The sequence below is a fragment of the Diadema antillarum genome, unplaced genomic scaffold, assembly GCF_040938485.1.
Source record: "Diadema antillarum isolate AM-2024a unplaced genomic scaffold, OU_Dant_1.0 scf00000132, whole genome shotgun sequence".
Classification (NCBI taxonomy): domain Eukaryota; kingdom Metazoa; phylum Echinodermata; class Echinoidea; order Diadematoida; family Diadematidae; genus Diadema; species Diadema antillarum.
The window spans coordinates 1,096,380-1,116,737 of record NW_027271021.1 but is presented as its reverse complement, the minus strand read 5'-3'; the positions used below and the strand labels follow the sequence as shown (position 1 = coordinate 1,116,737).

Below are 20,358 nucleotides of genomic sequence, written 5' to 3'. Positions count from 1 at the left end.
ACATTGATTGAGCTCTTTGTACTCAGAACAAGAATAACCTAGACCAGTGCTATTCAGTTGTGCTTGCTTGATGTGTTTGATTGTGTGCTCAAACTATTGCAGTGCTGGACTGATCACATCACTCGATCTTTCAATCAGTCAAAGTCTGTACATTTTATTAGTATTAAGTGCAGTTTCGCTTGAAAATTTTTTGATTGGCTGTCACTTCCTATATGTACTACTCGGATATAAATGGATTGCTGCACCGTCTAACTGTAACGCCATTTAAGAGCCTTCTGACTTTGGTTCCACAGGGGTCATTACCTGGTCCAGCTGTGTAAAGGCCAACACAGGTTCCACATGGCCATGAGGTCTAAGACAGCTGTGACTCATCAGTTTCAGTCAGGTAAGGACATATTCCCAAGTTCATCTTGAATCTCCCTACATGGAAGCATTGATATTGAAAAAAAGGTACATTGTAGTATGGAGCAGTTAAAGTGCTTATTGCTGTTTATATGATAGCTTTTAATTGGTATGTCTACATGATATTTATCGTGCCTCTTCCAAAATTTCATTGAGCGTGCCCAGTATGTGCATTTTTTCCCTTTTTTTTGTTGGTATGAATAGAACAAAAAATAAAATGTACTAGTGTCATTTTAAATCTGTAGACATAGGGCTGTTGTTTGTTAATGTGAATGTTTGTAGAGTTTCAGCAGCTATCAAAGGGAGGCTGCAGTCCTCAGAATGCACCCAAATCCTGGTTGTATTTTGCCTCTACGTAGACTGTGAGGCCCTCCCTTATTTCAGGAAGATTTTGAGGACAGAAGAAAGGGGAGCTTTTTGGTAATGTGGATGAGGCTGTGGTTTCCTAAACGGGAGGTCCTGAGTCCAAATCCTGCCCACGATCCTGCCCACAATCCTGTGCACGATGTGTCTTTTAACAAGATGTGTCACCCATTCTGTCTTTTATTACCAGTAGCTCAGGTGCAAAATTGACTGCTCAGCAATGCTAGGCTAATAGAGGCAGGACCTCTGGAAGGGTAGGCAGGACCTCTGGAAGGGTAGTGGAAACACCGAAGGGACTGCCAGGCCAGATTGGATTATCATCATCATTGTTATCATGTCAAGCTAATTGGTCTGTCCTGTAAAGTAACCCGTCTGCCTACCAACATTCATCCCACAGAGTACCCAGTGGACACAGAATCCTACAGCATGGTCAGCGGGTCCACCCGCTTCACCAACCACTACGAACTCGACGATGAGCTCGACTACAGCGATGACAACGGGCGCAATGAGCCCAGCGTGCTGGGCTCGGTTCCCAGCGACATTGGGGCATCGTCGTACACCATCGATAGCATGCGGCATCGTGGGCCGGAGATGAAGAGGGCGAGCTCGGAATACGAGGAAATCAGGATACGCCCCCCTCCCCAGAGACAACAGGTAAATCTAGTCTTATCATGATCATGTAGTTTGAATTGTAGCATACCACATTCACATATTGTGCTCGTCTCAAACAAAGTGATGCATGTTCATGTTTGCAAGTACACGGTGGAGTGACATGAGCTTGTTTTCCCCCAGTAGGCATATTGTCATCGTGAATGCCTAATGATGACGGAGGATACAACTGTTTTTAGGTTTTCCCCCAGCTGTTTGGCTGTTGTTTAGATGACCTTACAGAGTCAGGCTTGTGTCTTGAATACTATACTCAAGTCAGATGTTTTTTTCTTCCTCTTGGGTCACATGCATTTACTAATTAAGAATACAACTCCTGATCTCACCTCACTTTTCAACTGTCTAAAGTATTGTATGTGTGTCTGTCTGTCTGCTTGTGTGTGTGTGTGTGTGTATGTGTATGTTATCACAGTGCTCTTAGCATGTATCGCTGATTTTGTAGTGACTCCTATAATGTATCAGCACATGCATTACAAATAGAATATGACCGATGAAATGTGTGGATTTAAAAGTGAACAAAATGACACTGAAATTATCCTCGAAAAAACACTACAGGAAAATGTGTGAAAAGGTCACATGAAATAAGACCTTTATTCTTTAATTTCAGGATGCATAGTAGAAACTATTTGTGTGCTATACCAGGCCTGGCTATACAGTGTTCATGTCGGGCACCCAGTGCTTCAAAATTCATTTTATAAGACCCCTGTTACACATGAAAGGCGGCCTCAGGCCGCTTTGTGGACCATTGTCACCATTTCAGAGCCGGCTCAGGCAATGACGCTCCTCATGGACCCTGTGTACACATGGGCCGGCCTCGCGTCGCCTTTCCCTGCTCTGCCGTAGGAGCGCCCTTTAACCCTAACTAGGCCGGGGGGGGGGGGGGGGGGGGGGCTCCGAGGCCCCCCCTTGACGTTTCGCGCAATGTATCGCTATCGCGAGAAGCTATCGCCGCAATGTTTCATGACTTTTTTCTTTCGAGTCTCCCGCATCTTTTGACACCAAATTTGCGATGCCCGGACGCGCGGTTCCAAAGTTGCGCATAAATATGCACGTGCATGTCAGACCAAAAATTGCTCAAAAACGTGAATTCGTGTACAATTTCAATGCAAACTGTGTTTACAGGCAAATTTCATAAAAGCTAGGTTATTTTGGGGTTTTATTGGTTAAAATCAATTAATAACATATTTTCTTGTTCGGAACAATGTCGCGGACAAATTTCATCGAAAAAACAATGAAAAACATAAAGTCGAAAAAACATAGAAATACATAAGAAATTCAAAAAACAATAAAATACTTAGGAAATTTTTTCTGATTGCGCAAGTTTTTTCTCTTACATTTGCTAAGGACACTAAAAAGAGTATTTACACAAAAAAATGTGCCTGTTTTGAGCTTTATTTAGTGATTTATACCAAATTGTCTGATTTCATGCATCATTATGCATAAATTAGCATAATTTAGTGTAAATGATAATTTTTGAAAAAATTAACTTCATGGTACTATAGATTACACCATAGGCAATGTGTATGTCAATTTTTGTCGCGATCGCGCGGTCGACGGCCGAGATCTGGAGGGGGGGCCTGGGAGGCCCCCCCCCCCGGCTCTATCATCTACCTAAATAGCCCGGCCTAGTTAGGGTTAAGTAAACAAATATTTCGCTCGGTGAATTTGGTTTCAATACTCTACCCTGCTCTCGCCTCTGCGGAAGGTCATGTGACCAGTCAACCGCAGGTCCAAAAGCCGGCCTCGGGCCTGATACCGTTTACACATATGGCTGGGCTGGCCTGAGGCCGGCCACGGCTGACCTCAGACCACCTCCAGAGGTGGCCTGAAGTGGAGTCGGCCTGAGGGCGGCCCCACTTTTGTGTGACCGTTTACATATACAAAAAAGCCAACCTGGGACTGGCCTGACGCCGGCCTCAGGTCGGCTTTTTCGTATGTGAAACAGGGGTCTAAGATGCATACATGTACGAGATGAATGAAGTTGTGGTGTACAGATCTTGTAATATAAAATCTGAATACTCAAATAATCTTTCTAATAATTTCCTCTGAATTCTCAATGTGTTCACCTTCCCACTCAGACCAATGAGAGAAGGCCACAGCCGCTAAGGGTAGATGCCAGGGGTGAAAGGTCGAGTCGTCCGTATGATGAGTACGATCATGGCAACTCGAGAACAGACGACAGAAGTAGGAGATTGCACACAGAGCGAAGAAGACCGGACAAGTTGCCGACTCTGCCGAGGGGTGAAGTGAACGGCAGCCGGCATTTGGAGCATGAGTACGTGGAGGTTGACCGGAATAGCAGACAGCTGGGGCCGGACGCGGGTCGTGGGTCGAGGGTCGTATCCGGGGAGGTTCAGGATGAGTCAGCATATGCAACAGTAGACAGCATCAGACGGAACAAGGAGAGATCAAGACATGGCAGAAGGTGTGTTTGCAAAAGTGAAAAATATTACAGTATCATATACCACGTCACATGAAAAGATATAAGTAAAAAAAAAATCAAATCATGTTCAGGCGAGAGTTTGCTGGACATTCTGGTGTCCTGCACATGCTATCATTGGCTTAAGTATCTGTTACATTTATACCTTGTATCTGTATGCAGTATATGATAGTATCTTATGTTTATTTTTTCTTTTTGTCATTATGATTACACGGTTGTGTTCTAAAAACAAGTAGCATTTTCTAGCCTTGAACACCATTGCAATCAACTTTTTTTGTATGACAAATATGTGCAGGAGAAAGTATACTCCTGATTAACATTTCAGGTCAATTTTGTACTAAGAAATGCGTAAGAAATTCAGAATCTATAACAGCTGAAGCTCAGTCCACGGTGAAATATTAATCGTGTATGAGAGCATTAAACTAAGTATGTTAAGTTTGTTCTATCCTAACCTCAGGCAAAATTATTGCCATGATTGTAATTTTGATGTAGCATATGAATACTGACAGAGGATTGACTCATCTCTTTTGCAGAGAAGTGGATTCAACAAAGTATGACGGAGGCTATGAAGAAATCAAACCCAGGGAGCAGGACAGGGCGTATGTCATGGGTAAGAAAGACCAATAGCATCAGTTCTTGGCATACTGCATCTGAGTCATTATGGTTGGATATTTCATCCATTTTCTTTATCTCCGAGTGTATTGATGTGTGACGTTTAAACATAACGTCCCTGGGATGACAGGACTTCATATGTCAAGGGGCATATATCAAAGAAACCTCATCACTCAATTTTGAATATCAAAATATTGATTTGAGTTTTGAAACATTACAATTATTAATGTAATCTAAACTAATATTTCTACGTTATTTGATGTCAATGTTGATTTTTTTTTTCCTTCAAAAATATTGTGTAAGTAAAAGAAGGTTTTTTTTTTGATGCCTACATAAACATTCAGGATTTTTTTATAGTTGAGATCTTGTCACCCTAGGGACTATATTGTGATACTTTTATCTATGATATATATATGAATTTCAATATTGCAGATACCAGCAGTGGGAACAAAAGCCAGGCAGAGAACCACTCCCACCTCCAGGCACCCTCCATGGACCAGGATGAGTCTATCAGTGACTCCCTGAGGGAGAGACTGGAGGACCTCCCTCCTCCGGACCAGCCCGAAAGGGACATCGTCATAGTAACGCTCAAGAAAGAGCCACAAAAGGGCCTAGGTGAGCGAATGAATGTTGAAGTTGTCGATGAACTGCCTTTAATGCATTGTAACAGAATGTGTGAGGTATGGATCTCTCACTCATCCTTCTCTTTGATGAAGTGGGACGTCATAGGTTTCAAAGTTTGTTGTTGTAGATCCATAGCTTTAAGATGGCGGACAAGAGCAGCAAGTATACCTGCACTAGCATATGCACTTGTGTGCACATGCTTGACATAGCATCGTGAGCATCTTGCAAACCTAGGGAAACCACAGCTTTTCACATCAGTATGATAAGTGAAATCAACAAATATTGATCAGGGTAAAATCAATATCTGTTGACCCTTTTAAACTTGTTATTCCTTGTTTTTTTTTGTCCATGACTGAGTGAATTTACGGGGTCTTCATATTAAAGTAATTTTTATTTTGTAAATTAAAGCAGTGTTCCATACAAAGTAGCTGGAAATCTCTTGATGCACTCCTAATTGCAGCATTTTTCAGCGATGAATTTTCTAGGTTAGTACTTAGAGTTGAAGATTTCAATCCAGGAAAAAGTGATATATTTTGAGTTGGACACAGTGACCCTCGAATGATGTTCTTTGAACAGGTCTCACTATTGTTGGAGGGGAGAACTCGAGGAGCCTGGACCTCGGTGTTTTCGTCCGGTCCATTGAGCCCCAGGGCCCGGCTGAACGAGACGGAAGACTACGCGTGGGCGACCGCATCATCTCCATCAACGGGCAAAGTCTGGAAGGGGTGGGGCATCGTGTCGCCGTGGACATCATCAAGAATGCACCGGAAGTTGTGCAGCTAATCGTCTCACAGCCGAAGTCGGCATCTGGTTAGTGGTTGCAATTTTGTTCTTTCCCCTAAATTTAATTTTCCCAGCGTATGGAAAAGATTTACTCGAAAGAACTCACACTCACAAGCACACAAACAATCTGGCTGTATCACATACCAGTATAACTGTTTCAACGCACTTTAGTTATCGGCTTTTTTTGAATGACAAAGTAAGAATTTGCAGACGTTGCAAAATTTCATAATTCACTGCACCCGCAATAGTGTTGCTGGATGCCCCATGACTATTATTTGTGAAAATGTAAAAGGAAAATGTTTCCTAATCAAAAAGAGCGAACTAAGAATTTACTGTCAAAATATTCTATGCATTGCATTGTGGAATAACGTGAAGACAAACATTTTGCACAATAGCAATAATTTTGTGATTGATTGAACACACTGATGTCTGTTTAGTCTTAAACTGTCTGATTTGTCAAGCTGTTCTGAGGTCCCTCCTCATATATGAGGTTTTTATTCATTGCAGTAAAAAAAAATGTTATATCCAGATTGATGATCATAACATACAGTGTAGAAAAATAACTTTTCATGCTTTTTAAAAAAGATGATCAATTGATTTCTTTCTCTTCCTGTCAGGCAAAAGATCAAATCTGGCTGGTAGCCAAAGCTCGGAAATCGTGTACGCCAATGTCCACCAGCCTTCCAATGGAGCTACGCCTACAACTTCAAATGGCCAACTGCAGGGCTCGTTGGACAACGTCCAGGACCTGCCCAACGAATCGTCGCTAAGCGATGACACGCCCAAGCTGCGGCACAAGCACTTTCCTCCGATGAAGCCACGGCGGCGACCGGAGAGCTTCGGGTCGGTGTACAGCCTGAACTCTGACCACGAGAGGACCAGTCTGGGGGCCACGCCCCACGGCAAATATCTGACGGTGGAGAAGCCAGTGATGGACGGCAGGAGGAAAGATAGGGATGAGAAGGAGAAGGATGCTGGAGATGGCAAAAAGTCAGACCAGACCAAGGAAAGAGGACCCGAAGTAACCAAGCAGAGTACTAAGGTTAGTACTAGAGTAAAAGTTTTATGCTAATTTCCATATTTTGCAGCTGTGCAGAACAAGAGTTGTTGTTTTATTCATTTCTTTATTTTTTTTTTATTGAGTGGACATTTCCAAGTATTTGCCACGCTGCTGATGTGGTTGCAATGGCTGACTGAAGCACATGGAATGACTTACTCTGCTGTCACCTTAAAGATTAGCAAAGATTCATATCTTAATTCATCCGTGAAATGACAAAGAAGAGGTCCACTTGTACATTACTTAAATATGGCATACATCTGCTTTCTCACATTTTACTATTATACTGACATGTACATGTATGCCAGATTTGTCTGCTAAAGAAAACACCATTCATAATTACATTGACTGCTTCTACGTAACACAAGTGAGTTGCATGTGCAAATGAAATGCAAATATTGTGATCTTCAATGTTTCTTCTGGTATCCCTTTAAAATGTTTGTGTGAATCTTAGAAGGAGGAGCAGCCTAAACCAGCAAAGCAAGAAGATGAGCCACTTAGCGCTGAAATCCTGGATGACAATTCCGCAGATGACTGGGACGACTTTGACGATGATGACGACAAAGACTCCAAGGTCACGACGCCGGAGAGCTCAGACATGGAAGATCTCTTCGGCGACATGGATGAGAAGAAGAAAGGGCCAAAGCTCATCTTCAACCGGTCGCTCGTGACCGCCGACTCGCCCCCGATAACTGCCACCGCCTCCTCGCTGACCGCCCTGTCGCCCACCAGCGACAAGGGGCCTTCTCAGCCGATGTCGCCCGTGGGGCTAGAGTCGGAGGTCGACAGAACGCAGAAAGAGGAGGAGGAGGAGGATGATGAAGAGGACTTGAACGAGGAGGTGAAGGAGGCGAGTGAGGGGATGGACCTCCTCCCGGGAGACAAGTACACTGTGAAACTGAAGAAAGTGAAGGGCTCCCTCGGCATTAGTGTAACGGTGAGACTGCGATACCTGCGAGATTCCGTGTCTGTGTTGTATGCGCAAGAATGATGTTAGCAATGTTAGAAATATTGAGTGAAAAAAAAGTGGCAAGACATTGAAAAAATATTTGAATCAGTGACGATCCAAGCTAATTCAACCATGCTGATTTAAAGAGCCGATTTGTTTGAAAGCAGTGTAGGCAAATAGTGCACAATTTGAACAATCATGCTACTTTTCAGTTGATGGTGATATTCCATTACGATTGTACGATGGGCCTCTGAATACATATTATACAGTACATTTGTGTACTAGCATGAGGTCCTAACAGAAAAATTGCTTATTAAATACGCCAGCAGCAGAAATATCTGTGTCTATAAACTGAAAGATTAGCTTCTCTGGTCAAACTTATCCTCATTCTCCAGCTGCTCCTATAGAAAATCTGTTCTATTTTTAATGAATTTGCATGTTTTAATTTGTTTTTTCATCTTCCAGTCATGCTGATTTTCTGTCCACTCTGACCTCCTTTGCTATATCATTCATTAACTGCAGTTTCAGATTCTCAATCCTCGAGAAGAAAATGCTGTGTTCATATGTGAGTTTTTGTTAATGTCTTGTCACAGGGTGGCGTGAACACCAGTGTTAAGCACGGGGGCATCTACATCAAGACCATGGTAGCGGGTGGGGCCGCTTATGCAGATGGCAGAATCAAGTCTGGTAAGTGCCTGTTCATGACTCTGTATTAGTCTACTGTAAACGGTGTAAGTTTTCCGACAACATTCATTGTTTTGTATTTTCATTATCTCAAATGTGATTTAAGTTGACTTTTGTGCATGAATACAGAGTGATTTCATTAGAAAAAAAAAATATATATAAAAAATCGGTGAAACCTATTTTCAAAGACCACCTAAGGAATAAAACAAAACAAACAAAGTCTTCATAGGCAGATTGTATTTATATGTATAGGCTGGTTCAAGCATTTGTAAAATGCTTAAAGGGAACAAAGTTGTAATTATGGATTTGTAGGTGGTCGCTGATAGGAATGGTTGATAAAGGAGCTTTTACTGCATGGTCTTCATTGCAGCAGTCACAGGTTGATGACATGTCATGACCTTTCTGTTGCTTTCACTCTCTCACAGGTGACCGGCTCTTGGAGGTCAACGGTACCTCGCTGACCCAAGTGACCCACAAGCAGGCGGTGGAGATCCTGCGCCGTGCCACCGAAGTCAGCACCCTCGTCATCGAGCGGGGGATCCCCCCAGCTGCCACCAGTGCCCTACCTCCCACCCCAGTGCACTTCCAGCAGCAGGGCACCGAGGTACCGCCCCCTTCTGCCGAGGCACCAGCAACCAAGGAAGCAGAAGGTGCCAGCGAGAAGGATGCCGGTACCACCGATGCAGACCCAAGCACCGCCAAGCTGGAGGATGAAGACTTCGGTGTGGCCGATGAAGACCTCGCCACAGCTGATGATGACTTGGACAACTCAATGGCTAGAGACCATGACGCCGGATTCAGTAGAAGTGACATCATTACGGTGGAACAGCCGATCCAGCCGACCCAGGTCACGGCGGTGAAAGCAGCGGCTCCACCCGTCCTGTCACTCATACCGCCAGCAATTACAGGTGATCCGTCGGGCAAAAAAAGTAAATCTTGATCTCTTTTTACTTTTGTGAAACCGTGTGGTGTTCCTGCAGTGAAGTCTCTTGCATGGCTCTGTCACTCGTAGCACGGTAACGTATTCTGTAGCTCTACACAGGATGCTGTGTATCTCTTCCTTTCATGGATAGGATCTGTTTTTGCTCTCCCTTGACATAAAATTACCAGGAACCACTTTTCCTTTCTCTATGCTGTGATGAAAGTCTCAGAAAACATGCACTTTGCTTTTAATAGCTATGTTTCTATTCAGTAAAGATTATGGTAACATGAACATTCCTTCAAATTATAACAGGGATTTAGTTTCAATAAATCAATTTGGATCAATTCTTTAGATAGCACCCATTACTGCAGATTCATCAAAATGTACTGTACTCCAAAGTGAGATATTTGAAATGATAATTGATTAAATAGATAATCATACTTTCAATCTGATCTCTGCATAACAAGACTCGCATGTTTTTCTGAAGATAATTCTTTCTATTTTTCTCAAGTTTTGTTGTGATTAATGACAAATGATGATGGTAATGTAGATAGTAATAGTTGTAGAAGCAGTAGATGTAGAAGTAACAATCACAATAAACATAGTGATACTTATAATGATGATGTTAGTGATAGTAAATTATCATAAAATTGATGCTTGTGGAATTAATTTCAAAGATATGCTGCATGGAATTTCCATTTTTTTTTTTTTGTTAATGCCTTAATGGTAATGATTTGACAGGCATATTAAATGCATGATATCAAATTTTTTGAACTTTCTTCACTGGAAATCACAGAATATGTGCACACTTCAATCTTGTGTATCACCATGACAGATATATTTTCATCTTGTGCAATAAAGGGTTTTATAGTGGTTGGGCATGTCATACTTTTGCCAGAAGGATTGTATCGTTTTTCTTCTTGATTTTCAAGAGAAAAACCTGTCTATGGGCATATTGCACACATTTCACCAGCTTCCTTCTTTGAGGTTTTTTTGTGAAATGCTTGTGCATCACACTCACTGGGCATGGTCTATGACACTCTGCCCTCCCTCCTTCCCACTTTTATCTTTTGTCTGTTTTATGTTTTCACGATCTTGGCAATCCATTTTTAGCTCACCTGAGCCGAAGGCTCAAGTGAGCTATTGCGATCGCTCTTCGTCCGGCGTGCGTCGTGCGTCGTGCGTCGTGCGTCGTGCGTCGTGCGTCGTGCGTCGTCCGTCGTGCGTAAACTTTTTACATTTTCATCTTCTTCTTGAGAACCCCATGACCGATTTTCACCAAACTTGGCAGGTAGCATCCCTAGGGGGATAGGATCTCAATTTGTTCAAATGGGCACCATGGCCCACCTGGGGGGCCCCAGGGGGGCCCAAACACCCTAAAATTAAGGAATCTTTAAAAATCTTCTTCTCTAGAACCAGAAGTGATAGGGCTTAATTGATACTATGAGTAAGTACATTGATGACTGTAGTTTCAAGTTTGTTCATGGGGGAATCAGGGGTGCCCCCCTTGGGACCCAGGGGAGGGGGGTGGGGAGGGGTCCTAATGGGGCCTAAATTGTACATTTTCATCTTCACTTTGAGATCGCCATGTCTGATTTTCACCAAACTTGGTAGGTAGCATCCCTAGGGGGATAGGATCTCAATTTATTCAAATGGGCTCCATTGCCCACCTGGGGGGTCCCTAGGGGGCCAAACCCCCTAAAATTAAGGAACCTTTAAAAATCTTCTCTAGAACCAGAAGTGATAGGGCTTAGATGATACTATATATATATATATATATAACACAGTGCTTATATAGCGCATATCACTACCGTGGTGTCTCTATGCACTATGAGTTAGTACATTGATGACTGTAGTTTCAAGTTTGTTCATGGGGTTGGCGGAATCAGGGGTGCCCCCCCCCCCCCCCCCCTGCCCCTAGGACCCAGGAGAGGGCTGGGGAGAAGTCCTACAATACAGTTGTAATGGAGCCTGAATTGTACATGTTCATCTTCTTCTTGAAAACCTCAAGATGAATTTTGACCAAACTTAGCAGGTAGCATCCCTAGGGGGATAGAATCTCAATTCCTTCAAATGGGCACCATGTCCATGAGTTTGTACATTGTGACTTTAGTTCGAAGTTTGTTAATTGCAGATTCAGATTCAGGACTGCCTGCCCCCCCCCCCCCCCCCCCCCCCCCGAGTTGAGGGGGGGGGGGGGGAGGTATCCATATGCAGACCTAAAGTTTCCAATGTTCTCAGGTAAGAGTGTGCAAGAATGCATGGAAGGTGAAATTGCGATACTCAGGTGAGCGCGTGACCCGCGGGTCTCTTGTTGATTTAGTTGGTGTGGTCACAGAACAATTGGCTTCCAGTTTTGTTTTGTTTTTCCTGAGGTCACTGGGCTCCCATGTTTCTGACTTGCACAACCAATTGTGTCATTCTTGAAGTTCAGCCAATTGATGATCAGTTGATTTATTGGTGATTCAAAGGTTACTGTGGTATCATAATGCTATATATTGAGTCTGAAGTGATCATTCAGCACATTCTGTTGTCAAAGAGAAACAATGATGTCACTTAAATTGCTTTTCCACTTTAAAAGTGTTAAAAGGTAAACTTTACATCTATAGACATCATACTTGATTATTGCAAGCTGTAGATTATTAGTTTGTTAAACAGTTCTTACCACTGATTTCAGTCTTGTACAATCTTGATCAACCTCTCACCTCTTTATTTTCTTCCTCTTCAGTGGAAATGGTCTTTCTATTCTTGAAAATTCTTAATGTTCGTAAAACTTGAATTATGTATTCTTTGCACGTTCTGCATGTTGTGTCGTTATGCTACATGTACTGGGATATCACATTGCATGATATGTGCTGAGAAATGATGATCAGTACAGATTACTCACTGTGTATGTGCAATCAATGAAATATATGTTATTTAAAACTTGTGTTTACAGATTTATTAGTGTTTTTTCTTGATCTTCCTCTGAAATCATTAAAGTATGATTTCTTAATATCGTATGCTACATAGGTGTAGCATAATTTTTAACCTCCAAAACTTGAGCTGTTCATTGTTGCAAGATGATATCTCTTTCTATGTCAAAATATGATAAAGTATGCAACAAAAGCAGATAGATTAGCCTAAATTAGATCAAAGTTAGCATCAGGTAGTAGTAGTATTAAGTAGTTTATTATGCTTTGCTCCAGCCCATCTGTGATTTCTTCACAGCAGAGAGAAAGGGAAGGAGAATATTATGGATATACACTCCTGTATTATTTCATATTTCTATAAAACTGAATGATACTCTGTAAGAAGTAGAGATAAGCTCATTGACTTCCTAGAGATTTGCTACATACATTTATTTCAAACTAGTCTTCATGTAAAACACATACATATGTTCATTGTCCCCTTACTGTCTTCTCCCACAGTTGAGCTTGATGATGATGATGATGATGTTGATGAAACGGAGCCGCCACTCAGTCCCTCTTCTGAGGACGGACCTCTGTCGCCCACTGATCTCCACCGAATGGAGGATCCTCGCTTCATGAACAGGCAGCGCAAGAACAGCCTCGGCGTGATCTTCCACAATGACATCTCAGACAACACAGCAGGGCTGTTTCGGAGGTCGCCATCTGTGTCCTTACCCCTTCACTCCGACACCGATGAAGGTGAGAGCCTGATGCTCCCATCCATAGCATCCCATGCGACCACGCCCACAATAGAAGCTCTCCAAGATGACGATTCCTTTGGTACTCCGCCCCTCTCCCAAGATGACTTTGGAAGCGATGACAGTCACCGTGGTGTCCCAGACGATGAGGACGAGGATGAGGACAGGCCGGAATCGCGGGGCTCCATCAGTGAGTCACCAATAGCATCTGAAGGATTCTCCGACGAGGTGGATGATTACCTTGCCGAGATTGCATCGCCCACCTTGAGCACACGCGAGGCGGATACGTTGACGCCAACTGCTCACCTGACAGGAATGAGGAAAATGAGTGGCAAGAGAAAGTCATGGGTGAGCGTTGCAAGCAGTCACTCTCCGGCCCCAACGCAGAGCACCGAGTTTGCCCTCACTACCACCTCGCCTACCTCCAGCCGGCGATCCCCTACCTCCAGCCGCCAGGACCATGGCTCGGACACGCCCGAATCTGACAGCGACGAGTCGGGATCCCTGTCATTCAGTGAAAACGAAATTGCAGGACATTGGTCGGACGATGAGGACAAGATGATCGTCAAATCCAAAGCTCCTGCGGAGAGTACGCCGATAGTGGCAAACTCCAAACCCAGACTTGATGTGCAATCTCCCCTGAGCCCAGAACCAACGTCGGAAAGCATGCAGAATGATGCGCCCGATGGCCAGGCCTCTCCGGGACCCGCCCTTTCCGTCGACAGTCCTCCTCCAATCCCCATGTCATCGCCGCCCCACTCCTCCCGTTCTGCCACTCCTTCCCCAACACCGTCGGGGGCAAGCCAGGTGTCCATGGCCAGCTCTGTCCCATCGCTGCCACAAGATGGCGCCATGCCACTGGAAGGAACGTTTGAGAGTGCCGGTGCTCTGACACTGACCCAGACTATGCTGTCCACAGGCTACCTGAGTGACATTGACATGCCCAACGTGCCTTACGTCACACCAGGTAACCTCTCACTCTTTCTGCCAGTGACTTAACAGGGCATTGTACTCTCTCAACACTGTATGTTCGGTTTATCTCATATTGATCCTAAAAAGTTCCAGTGAAGTGTACTAGGTTTAAGTATCTGCAATTGTTTAAATGAAAGCAGGGAATACTTTGAAATATTTACTTCTATGCCCAAGAATGCATTTATTGTTGCGATTTAATAGCAGAGTGCAGACCATATTAAGTATTGGTACCTGTCCCAACTTCTTTGAGATTCAAGAAAAAAAGAGCGTGTATCTGTACAGTTATTATTGGTGTGTTTTCTTCTGATTTGCTGTTTTATCAGATTGTAATGAGATAACTGTGGATGGCAGAGAATACAGGTGGAAATCAGAGGCGCTCTTTGATATCACCTTTATCCATGATATCCAGTGCTAGCATCCCCCCCAAAAAAACCCCAAACAAACAAACAAACACAGAAACAAATATGAAAATATTGGTACATTTGATCTACACTTGCATAGTAAGCTGAAAAGGAACATGGAGACATTATATCCAGTAAATCTACACAACAAACGGATAAAGAATGAAGATTTTAACATACGATAATGGGTGTATGCACTCAAAAGAGATAAGTTGAATAAGCTTACCAAGTGTTGTATTTTGCGACTGCAGAAAACACATTTGAAGTGGACCTCACAAAGGGAAGTCAGGGTCTGGGCTTCAGCGTGATGGGGGGCCGTGGTAGCCATGACGACCCCAGAAAGTGCCTCATCCGCATCAAGAAGCTGTTTGCGGGCCAGGCCGCTTCCCAGAGTGGCCTAGTGGAGGAAGGGGATATCATCCTAGCTGTCAACGGGGAATTAGTGCACAATGCCACACATCCAGTGAGTGACAGTTTCCTTTATTTACTTGCATATTTTTACTGTAAAACCGGAAATTTTGGCGTGCGCGAAACTTTTGCGAATTTTGTGAGGAACCAAGATTTGCAAAAATAAAATGCTCATGAAAGTTTATTTCTACAGAATGCATTGAATGGCAGTGGCAGTGTTTAAAAGGTTCATGCTGCAAAAAAGGCCGTCGGCTCCAATTCGCAAGAGTTTCATGCTGCATATGTTTTTGATATTTGGGTATCTTGTAAACCCTTTAAGGACCATGATCCTGAAAGGCTATAGACATTGTATGCCTGCAGATTAGCAGTGGTGATGACAGAGTTAATGTGTGACTATGTTTTGTCAGACTCTCTTGTTAGCTTGTCTGTGTGTATGTTTTCTTGTGTGATGTCATTCTGTCAGGCAGTATGAATTGTTTTGTTTGAGCAATGTGTTGTGCAACATTGTGTATGATTACAGAAATCTAACTGTGAAAAAAGTCTGCGTTAATTCAAACTAGATGAAAATTTGATCTTTTTTTTTTTTTAACCCACCAAGTAATCTTAATGGTAATGAATAATATAGCCCGTGTTGTTGGTAAAGTTTGGAAAGTACCTTATGATGTCATACTTTTGCATTTTAATAACCATGTTTATAAAGACAGAGAAAAAGATTTAGTATTTTTGGCATTGGGATATCACATTCACAGTCATGGAGTAATGTCATTTTATTTGAATGGTTTTGATAATTTGGTATGCTTATGAGAAAGCAAGAATTGCTACAAAATTCATTCATGCCTACCAGTTCCCTTTGCTGTCTTGTTGGGAAATTGCACTGAATGTTTGCTATACCGACATCCTAAACTACTGTGTAATGGTGTGACACAAGAACATAGTGGGTTTTTCAATGTAGTGTGTTTGTTAAAGATGCCGATATTTGTCATCACGTTTGCTTTACCTCTGAAACGCTCTCAGCAGAGAACCGTTTAGGATAGAATTCAATGAAGCGACTTTAGAGAGAAGGCAGCATTAGGGACGATCATATCCTCCCTTTCCTGTTTGTAGTGAATCAAGCGAAAAACACAGATTAGCTGAGAGGGAGTGGCGAGAAGCTTGTGTGTGTGCATTCCAAGATAAAGTTGTTCTCTCTTTTTTGTGTGTGTGTGGGGGGGGGGGGGGAAGGGGACGTTTTCATGTGCATATCACATCCAGATGATGTTTTGTAATGTGAGAATGTGCCTGTTTGTATTTTTGTTCAGAACCGTAATGTGGTTTGGAGCAACTAGAGCATTTTGATAAACATAGATAGAGAGGGGAAGGACATCACTTCATCCTGTTGGGGGGGGGGGGGGGGGGGGGGCAGGAGGGGAGTCAGTGGATTTGACAACTTTCAGTGTCTCTGATGAAGATGCGATTTAATCAATTCATCTATCTTGTAGTTATTATAGATATTTCTTGGATGTTTTTTCTACATACTCTCATACCCATATTGATGAACCATACATATGAAATATTGTGGTGCATTTGGAATAAAAACGCATATGGGAATACCTAACATGATATCTGGTATTTTTCATTGTTACAGAAGTACATAGTTGATGCACGTCTTATTACATAAAGTGTTAGAAGGAAAAGTATGTACAAGCATGGCAATTATGCCATGTAGTGCACAAATGTACTGTAGTCTTAAAAGTATGTCTTGTTGCCTCTTCATAACCTACTGTAGCTCATGATTAATTGTTTTATATTATGTACACTGTACATCTCTGTTATTCAAGTTTTTTTTTTTGGGGGGGGGGGGGATGGGGGTGGGGAATTCGTGCAGAGCACATGGTAAAAATTGGTAATTTCTGTCATGCAGTGTTGAAATTCAAATGAAGATGTTTATCATGTGCTGTCGAGGGCACATGTGATGTTGGGATGCTTTCAGATGCTGTGATGTCATGTCTTATCTAATAGGAGTAAAATGACTTTGTAAACAAGCATGTCGTATGCCTGCTCAAATTTTATTGATGATATTTTATAAAAAATGATTTTCCATTCTTTATGAAATCTCCTTTGAGCTTGCCATTTCTAAAGTTGGAAGGGTCTAGGTGTGAAGACTACATGTTGGCAGTCGCCGCACACTTGATACCTGACTGTGTGAAGGAACACCAGTAGTAGAATGGGGACACAGCGGAGGCAACGTACACAATCAATTATGATACATTTCCTGTTTACTCAAACTGGAACAAAGTATCAATTTCATGTTCAGAATTACACTTCTTCACAATGTGGGCCCTCGTTTTCCCCCCATTAAGTTGATAATTGATAGATCCTTGGAAGTATCTGCTTGTTAACAACCCCTCCCACAATCTTATTCCTCATACATCTCTGAACCTGTCCTTGTTTGCGGTAATTAAAGGCATTGATAGAAGTGATATTCAGACCCTATTCAATGCAAGATGAGGTGTACTGTTTTTTTTTTTTGTGTGTTGTTTCTTCATTTCTGTCTAGTGAAGTTTGTGAGACTGTTTTGGTTAGACATCATGTGTCTGATATTTTTTAACTACTCTGTACACCAATGAAGATGTTGCTTAGTATTCACATAGATTTTTTTTTTTTTTTTTCGGGGGGGGGGGGGGGGGATGCCTAAAGGAGAAAATTGTGTGCACGTTGACCTCCTCTTTTGGTTCAAATCATCATATATGTTGTTTCACTTGACATTCCAAAGTCTTGTATGAGGCTATAACTTGCACCCTATCGCTGGGTTTTTGGAGCTGGAAGTCGAGACCGTTGGATGTCTGAAGGAGGATTAGAGCGAGAGAGAGTGATACCGTCTCTCCTCTCTTGACACGGCTAGCGCCCTACCGTCCAGACGTGCGCTGGTAGGGTGGGGAGGGGGGAACTTTGCCTTAGTGTGTAAGGGGAGATTATGAGGGGGGATTTTGCTCGAGATATTTTTAGCGCCCCAAAGCTTTCGCCGTTTCAGAGATTCTGACATTTCTGGGGTGGTTTTACAATTTTGACATATCTTGGAAGAGAAGTAATATGAATCAGGATTATATGTGTGTGTTGCCTCTTTTGCAAGTACCATCTAACATTTTAACTCCAACTGCAGACAGCATTATTTTGAGAAACTGCTGTGAGAGACTGATTAAAATGAAGGCCAATTCAAGCAATGCATTGAAAAGTCAAACAAATTAATTGTCAATCAGAGACAGGAGACAGAACAGAATATTCCACAACTTGGCAGTTGTAGTCTTGGCTGCCATCAGAAACACAAGAGAAGATGTACATGTATGTGGTACACTGCACATTCACCTTGTCCTTGTACATGTAGATTTTAATGAAAAAGATTTTGTATAAGGCGACATCAGAAAAGAGGAATATTCCTAGTAGCCCCACCCTCCACACGAACCTTCACCATTCTTAGGGGGAGGAATCACTGCTGAGGTGTACGGGAATCTTGTGGTTTTATGGGATATTCTGGATCAAATTGTTGATTTGAGGCGTGCTTCATAATGCGAGGGGGCAGGAAGTCTACATTGTCTTGTGTGTCATCCATCCATGCTTCATGTGAATTCTGCCGCACCGAGACTTTTCTGAGTTGATCGGAACAAGCGACATCCACTGCTCCCAGAGAACAAGTCCTTGATGCACCGGGAGAGATATCAGAAAGTAGTTCAGATGAAATGTGATGATTTCATATGTGTCTTGTCGAATAGTCCAGTGAATACAGCTTCCTTGGTCGTGTAATTGTGCTGCCTGCAGCAGACCAAACACAGGATGGCCACGTACAGGAATTCCTCGGGTAGGACATAGTGACTGTGATGAACGAGAAAATTGCTGATTTTTCTCGTGCGGCTGTGGCCTTGTCGTGCGTGGAAACCAAGTTTGAGGATCGTGTTGGAGCTCTGATGCATGCTGATATCTGCAACTGCTTCAAGATCACTGAGAGATGGTCAGTGGCCATCAAATGGGATCTTGCAATTGACTGTCCGCTTTTTCTCTCAGATGACGTACCGCAGATGATATTTTGATGCAAATCTCTGTAGTGTTTAGTATCCTTCAGACGAGAGCTTTGGAGGCTCAAGATTATCATCTACACTTGTTTCCACTGGATTTCCATGGATAATATCAGTCAAGGCTTCTGAACAAAGCATCTATCAAGGGATGGTCGTCTGGATTCTGGGTTGGGACTTTTGTACGAGAGGACGGCATTGCTTTTGCAAACTTTCTAGAGGACTAGCTACACTTTGTGTAGCTGTGTATTTGTGCATTGTGTAACTGTGCATGCTAGCTATTCCTGAATACTGTCCCGTCTTGGTTGACGTGACCTGAGAGCCGTTCTCAATGAAGTCAGTGGAATTGCTGGTTCGTTTTTGGAGGCAGAAGGTACATGTAGGAACTGCATGCCCCTTGATACAAGGCTTTGTCTGTAATTTAACGATCTTGGGATTACTAGTATTCATGATCTGCTTTGAATCATAACACCTGCCTTTCCCTGTAAGGGTAGTTTGATTGACCTCAAAGGTGTGAGTAAGTGTTTGTTTCATCCCATCTGCCATATTTTACTATGTGAAAATGGGGGAACAACTAGAGGGATTATCTGTTTAGGGTGTGTGTTGTTGCTTTTGTTGCTGCTGTTGTTCTTCTCATTTTTTTTTTGAATAAAGATTGACTGTAAATGTGTCAGCAATCATCTTATAGTCAACTAATATCTTGAGACAGGAGATATTAAAGAAATTTTCCCATACATGTGTTCTGATAAATACCAAAACAACAGCTATGTGTAGGAATTTACATACAACTGAGACATACTCGCCAATGTGTTGTGTGTTTGTGAATGGGACAGAGAACATATATTCAGATATATTATCATTCATTGCAAAAATAAAACATAAGAATAAAGTATATGAATGCGCAACTCATCACCGTATGACAGAGAAGAGGTGAGAGAAAAAATCTACAAATGATATCACTGAAACTGCTTTATATTTACTTTAAATATGTCTGAGTGATAGAATTTGATGGTTGTGATGCTTTTAATCTAAAATTACAAAATTTGATAACAGAATGTCTTTAACTTTTTAAGGTTATGATAGAGATATCATTGTGGAATTCGTAGGATAAAGTGTAATATGTCAGTGCCAAGTGGTGATATGACACGTATTTAAGTCATATTGTATGCATAGGTAAGCACTGACAGCAGTCACTTTTTTTACTGCCAGTGAGCATGCATTATATCAGCACTAAAATGTGCCCTCACATTATCATTGCCATTTGAAAAAAACAAAAACAAAAAACAGAGCAGCCCAAAATGATGTTTCTTTTCCATGAAAGCTTATGTCTTTTGTGTGTGAATATTTAGTGTGCATTCTATTCAGTTCACATCAAGTGATATC

General features: G+C 42.4%; 1 protein-coding gene across 1 annotated transcript in view; it reads left to right on the top strand.

The window, feature by feature from the left end:
- Positions 1–20,358, top strand: part of LOC139720738 (tyrosine-protein phosphatase non-receptor type 13-like) — a 58,068-nt gene that overhangs the window by 17,027 nt on the left and 20,683 nt on the right. The window contains exons 14-27 of the mRNA XM_071632093.1: positions 294–385; positions 1,163–1,419; positions 2,161–2,270; positions 3,137–3,251; positions 3,510–3,856; positions 4,405–4,481; positions 4,916–5,098; positions 5,684–5,917; positions 6,508–6,950; positions 7,429–7,884; positions 8,490–8,583; positions 9,006–9,509; positions 12,913–14,118; positions 14,776–14,987. Coding sequence (XP_071488194.1) covers positions 294–385; positions 1,163–1,419; positions 2,161–2,270; positions 3,137–3,251; positions 3,510–3,856; positions 4,405–4,481; positions 4,916–5,098; positions 5,684–5,917; positions 6,508–6,950; positions 7,429–7,884; positions 8,490–8,583; positions 9,006–9,509; positions 12,913–14,118; positions 14,776–14,987 — 4,330 coding nt within the window. The remainder of the gene's footprint in view (positions 1–293; positions 386–1,162; positions 1,420–2,160; positions 2,271–3,136; positions 3,252–3,509; positions 3,857–4,404; positions 4,482–4,915; positions 5,099–5,683; positions 5,918–6,507; positions 6,951–7,428; positions 7,885–8,489; positions 8,584–9,005; positions 9,510–12,912; positions 14,119–14,775; positions 14,988–20,358) is intronic.